The sequence below is a fragment of the Sorghum bicolor genome, chromosome 2 (genome assembly GCF_000003195.3).
Source record: "Sorghum bicolor cultivar BTx623 chromosome 2, Sorghum_bicolor_NCBIv3, whole genome shotgun sequence".
NCBI classification, from domain to species: Eukaryota; Viridiplantae; Streptophyta; class Magnoliopsida; order Poales; family Poaceae; genus Sorghum; species Sorghum bicolor.
Genome location: NC_012871.2, coordinates 8,921,886 through 8,927,885, shown reverse-complemented (window position 1 = coordinate 8,927,885; position 6,000 = coordinate 8,921,886). Strand labels below are relative to the sequence as shown.

At 46.9% G+C, this 6,000-nt stretch overlaps 1 protein-coding gene across 2 annotated transcripts; it reads right to left on the bottom strand.

Moving 5' to 3' along the window:
- On the bottom strand, positions 404-4,773 carry LOC8078470 (floral homeotic protein APETALA 2). 2 transcript variants are annotated; one of them, XM_021452367.1, is made up of 10 exons: positions 3,989-4,773; positions 3,826-3,851; positions 3,703-3,733; positions 3,521-3,608; positions 3,275-3,420; positions 2,814-2,858; positions 2,600-2,709; positions 2,376-2,515; positions 1,652-1,756; positions 404-1,063 (listed from the first exon to the last, which is right to left on the bottom strand). In XM_021452367.1, exons 1-10 carry the CDS (start codon positions 4,651-4,653, stop codon positions 797-799), a joined length of 1,623 nt encoding a protein of 540 aa, XP_021308042.1. In that variant the 5' UTR covers positions 4,654-4,773; the 3' UTR covers positions 404-796. The 2 variants fall into 2 exon arrangements, with proteins under 2 accessions (XP_021308042.1, XP_002459580.1); XM_002459535.2 differs by having other exon boundaries at positions 2,376-2,512; positions 3,989-4,769.

Here is a 6,000-nt window from a genome sequence, read left to right as displayed (position 1 = left end):
AACCCCCCGCTCCGGAAGTGGCATTGCATGGCAGCCTTGCACCCCAGTGCGGTGCATGGCACTGCCACTGCCAAAGCCCCAGCCCACCACGGGTCGGGCAGGGGAAGGTGACAGCGACAGCGACATGGCACACACACACACCGTGGACCAATCAGTAATCAGAAGCTGTGCCAGAAAGCCCAGAAGTAAACAGTGGTAGGTACAGTGACCAGGCCAGCGACTGCGAGCTCATCAGCTTCAGCTGGAGAGACAGCAATGGCGGACAGGCAAGGCAAAGGAATAGTTTTGCCGGATAGCGAGGGAAAGGCATTGCCTGATAGGTCCGGCCCAGGCTACCCGATTGGCCTTGGCCGTGGCCCCACCCACCACTTCTGTTCCCAGCAAACTTCAGTCAGCCAGAGTATTGTATCATCATAAATCATAAATAAATACTCTAGAAGATAGTAATATGCATGGTTTTATTACACGAGTTTTCGATACACGCTCATGATCCATCAGTTGCCTACTTGTTTGCCATCAATCAAAACCAACGAAGATGAACGAACGGATCATGAGCGCCACAGAGTTTCGACGATAAATTCATTACCAGATGTGGGGGAAGTGAGTGAGACAGCACACAGCAGCAAAGATCGCTGCATGCTCTGTCTCTCACCAAACCATACCCCCAAGTGGAAGTGGCAGACTGACTGTTACCGACCGACCCACACCCACCAGCGGCGGCGCATGGGCAATTGGGCCGGGGCAGCCAGACACCCCCATTCACCGGTCAGCTCAGACGCCGTCTCCAACTACAGAGTCAGGCGGTTGGGGGGAAGCGGAGCTGGAGCTGGTAGCCGGAGAACAACTGCCGGGGGCCACCGGACAAGGACGGCGGCACGCTGCGGGCGGCTGTGGCCGCGTCCACGCCGGTGGTGGTGGCGGCTGTAGAGAATCCTGATGATGCTGCAGTAGCAGTGGCAGGGAGAAACGGGGCAGGGGAGCCCTGCGTTTGCCATGCCCAAGAGGGGAACGCCGGCTCGGGACCCGCCCGCTCTGCCCGTTTCTCCTCCTCCATAGGCGCCTCCTGCAGTTGCCATACACAGACACGACGAGATGCGTCAGTCGTGAATCTTGCCGACTCACACCTCAAACACAGCCGTTTCTTCCTGCAAAGCTGGGCTGGGCAGCGGCTATGTAGGCAGAGCAGGCTCCATAGAACTCCGACTACCGTACTAGTATATAGGTGAGCATCCATGCAGACGCAACAACAGTACTACCACGAGATGTAAGTTGACAGCTATGGCTAGATTCTGATCGAACTAATCCTATCGACAGCAGCTCTCCCTCAACAATGCATACTATTTGGAGGAACAAATATAAACATCAAAAAACTAATCCTATCGACAGCAGCTCTCCCTCAACAATGGATACTACCACGAGACTGTATGTAGTAGGAGAAAAAAACTAAACATCAAGGAAACAACATAAACATATATATTGAGTTATGTTCGGAATATCAAAGGTTGCACATGGAAAATATAAGCAAAGTTCTACATAACTTTAGCAATATTCATGCGTGTGCTTCAGAATTGTCCATTCAAAAGTCAGTGGTATGGTAATTATAACTACACTTGTGACGACAGAACACAAAAAACATGGGTGTAAGAGTTACCCTGAGGTTCACAAAGAAGCCTGGACAAGGAGACGCATACAGATGTGGATGCTGGAGTTGCATCGGTGTGCTGTGAGGATGCACAGGCCACTGAGGGCTTATTGGCTACAACACCAAATAAAAAAGATCCAGTGAGTTCAATACACTTATACATTCGTACCGCAGCTAGCACAATTGGAACCAAACAAACTGAGCTTTATGACTAGGAATTAACTGTCTTATTAGGGCCTTGTTTAGTTCACCCCAAAAACCAAAAAACTTTTCAAGATTCTCTGTCATGCATGGAGCGTTAAATATAAACGAAAGCAAAAATTAATTGCACAGTTTGCTTGTAAATCGCGAGACAAATCTTTTAAGCCTAGTTACTCCATGATTGGACAATGGTTGTCAAATAAAAACAAAATGCTACAGTACCTAAATCCAAAAAGTTTTCGGAACTAAACAATATGCACGTAATAAACGTACCAAATTTGCTAGCATAACTCTCCAAGTTATAGGTTTTCTGAACAATTTTTTGTGATTTTTATGATGAGGACAAAACAAAGAGCACATATTCTTCGATTTGGTGTTTAGGTCAACAGTATAATAGGTCCGCAGAAAGCTTATGTATAGCAAGTGTTAAGCAGGGTTACCAAAATGGCCAAATGTGTACAACAGTTCACATGTAACTATATTGAAAACTTATGCTATAAGCTACTAAAAAAAATTTAACCATTGTATTTACCTGAGAAACAATGGAGCTTGAAGCTTCAGGAGAATTACAACCTAATCCAAAACCAGTCAGGGTACCATCACTTTTGAGATCATGCACATTAGGTTGTGAAATCCTCAAATTCAGATCAAGGATGTCCCCATCAACCACTGCTAAGAAAAATTACTCCCAGTAAGATTTGTAGAGGATCGTCTAGTGGACACCAGATAAAACTAAATACAGTATTTCAATAGTACCATCTTTCTCGATTGCCGTTGGAAGTGGGACATCTCCATCATAGGAACTAGAATCGAAGTTAGTAACAGCATCCGGTCCGTTGAAGCGAATGGCTGCCCTGTCATACGCTCTACAGAATCAACAAAGAGATCGAAATGTGTGAGGGTTTAAGTTTTTGGCATCCATAAATATACAAAAAAATAAAAAAGAAGTGCGCGATGCTACTAACTGAACCTTGCTGCTTCGATTTCACTGTCAAACAGCCCAAGGTAGATGTACCTGCACATTTTATAAAGTGATAATTGGTGCTATTAGCCATACTGATACTGCACGTGGATTGCAGTTTTCAATCACTGTATTACCAGCATAATCATGATTAGAGAAATGCGGCCTTTAACATAATTTAGAGTTAGCATTGCCACGAGGATGCTATGCTAAAGAAACCATCATTTTAGTGTCAACAGTTAGGATGAAATGCTATAGAAATCATAAACATGCTCCTTCCAATACATTACTGTACCACTCAGATTTGCCATTTGTTGACCCTACAGCAGCTACAACCATGGAATGGAGCACCTACGTTCCATCTCAATAGTTACTGCCAAGTTCTGTTCACTTCAAGCAGTTCATCCGAACAAAGTTAGGTGCTCCATAACTACACCAGAGCTAGGTGCCTAGGTATCAAGATTACTTACTTCTTTCCCAGAAGCTGACCCATCCGAGCTTCCCACCGACCACACTTGTGCAGTGTCACACCGCGGTACTTTGAGCTCCCCCTGGCAAACCCAGTGCTTTGCCGTCGGAGTATGTGAACAAATTCCTCCTTGGTCCAATTCTTCATCTAAGAGTGCACAAACTAACCAATCAGGATGGATCAATCACAACAGGAAGTTGATGTCAAAACTGAAAAAACTCAGCATCACACATCTTCTAGAGCACACCTGCTTCAAATCATCCTCATAGTCCTTCAACTGGAAATTGATGTCTGCGTCAAGGCCTCTGAACTTGATTGCAGCACGATCATAGGCCCTACACAATCCAATTCAACAATCTCAGCACATCAACAAGCAAAATTAACTTCCACTGACAGTCCAATTTGAATGCATCAGTGCTAAGTTCAAACCTTGCTGCGGCGTGGGCAGTATCAAATCCACCTGGAAGAAATAAAAAACACCACCACCAGCACAGCAGAATCAAGCCAAGCACACTAACAGTTAGAGCAGGGGAAACTAGAATTTGAGCTCACCCAGATAGACCTGCTTCCCGCAGTCCCTGCGCAATTGGATGATACAAACGAGTGATTACTAAGTGCAAGCAGCAACAGCAAGCGCCAATGAGGACAAAACGGATTAAGCGGCTGAGAGGTGGTGATTGGCTGAGAGCGGTCGCCGAGACTCGAGAGTGCTCACCAGATGTGTGACTCCCAGCGGCCGGTCCTCCTGTAGAAGGTGACGCCCCTGTACTGCGAGCTCCGCGACCTGGGCCCCCGTCGGCTCTTCTTCCCGGCGGCTGGAGACACAGCCGCGGGCGGCGACGAAGGCGCAGGCATAACCACCGCCCCCTGTCCCTGTCCCTGTCCCAGCGCCGGCGCCACGAGATCCGCTGCGCGGCGCGCCCATGGCCCTGCCGCCTGCGGCGGCGGCGGCGACCCGTTCGAGGCGGCGGTGGGAGCTGCAGCAGCGTCCGGGTACGACGGCAAGGGGAAGAGCTGGCGCGTCACAACGGGCGGCGAGGGCGAGCAACCCTCCTCGTCGGGTGTCCCTCCGAGCAGGTCGAACCGGAAGACGCCGCTGGAGCTCGAGGTGGCCGAGGCCGAGCCGGCCGTCGGCGACTCGGCATTGAGATCCAGCACCATCGACTCCAGCTCGGGCCGGCCGGCAGGCGATCGAGCTCGCGAGCTGCCTGCCCTGGCCTCCTCCTCTAGCAGTCTAGCAGCTGCAGCAGCGTCGGGGCGCGGCGGCCGTCCGGGAGCGGCAGGCGGCGGGCGCGGTGGCCATGGAGGAGGACACCCCAAGACAAAGGGAACGGCGCGATGGGACGTGAGAGGGGCGAATGGTATCGCAGGCGAAGCCATTTTTGTGCAGCAAAGCTTTTTAAGCAGCTCTCGAGACCCACGCCTTCAGCCGGCGAAGAAATGCTACGCACACGCTGCTCTTTTTTTTTTCACGGTACCCTCATCAAACATAATACGGCAATTTTCATAGACTTATGAGTTTATTTTATACTTATTAATTCAAAAAAATATCATTTTATACTTACCTATATACGAATAAAATATTAAAACCACATTCGTAAGTTAAAGTGATACCCTTAGCTCTACCACTGCAACCCAACAAGCGTTTCTCCGTGAAGCCCTTGGTATGAATCATGTCCCGTGATTTTAGGGACAACTTAGGTAGTTAGGGATTCAAAAGTAAGGAATGATGAGCTCCCTTGTAAGGTAGAGCTACCGTTAGTGTTTTATTATGAGTTTTTTTTTTGACATTCAAACTGAAAGGTGAGGAACGGAGAGCCTCTTTGCAACGAAAACCGTTTGCAACGTAGAGCCACCATTGCGTTTGGTGGAGGGTTATTCTTCTTCATTATTTTCTGATGGCACCTAGATATTACAAGTGCTTCAGTTTATTTTTAAGTAAAGGGAAAACAAGTTTCGACATTTGCATAGCAAGTATTTGATTTATGATAGCTAAGGTCAATTGTCAATAAATTTGAAGCTAGGTGTTTAGAGAGCTCGATACACTTATATAATCTATCCTAGTAAGTATTGCAATTCCATCTTGGTGCTTTCACTTCCATTCTCACATTCATGTCTCCCTTTTCACATGGCCTAGAAGGAAAGAAGACATAGTTACACAACATGTTAGCGTAGTGTTGATTAGACAACAATCCTTCCTCCAACACATATCACGCATTCAAATACTCGTCATAGGTACTCTCTTCATCTTGGAATATAAGGTGTCCTAGGATTCTAGGACAAATTATTGGGTAAACAAAATGACACATATAGCCCTCTCTCAACTATAGAGAGATATTATGTTTATCATATTTTGAGTTGGGTGATCGACACTTACGGTAGGTACATATCTGATTGGTGTTTTGGAAGAGTTAATTCACCTAGAATGCTTTATAATTTGGGATAACTTTTAAATGTCTTAACACTTTATATTTTAAGATGGAATGAGTACATATAGAGATTGAGATGTTACCATTTTCCTTCCTTACATTATAGAGGAAAAATAATTATTTGACTTCCATCTTGTTGTTAAGCTCTATGTTATTCTTGGATGGACACTTGTAGGGGCTGTTTGGATGCTCACTATAACTCGCCATGACTAAAGTTCGGCTGCCACAGATAAAAGGCTGACGTTTGGTTCCTCGCCTCGTCATGCGGTCGCCACTGCTTTTGCCTGCACTATGTCGT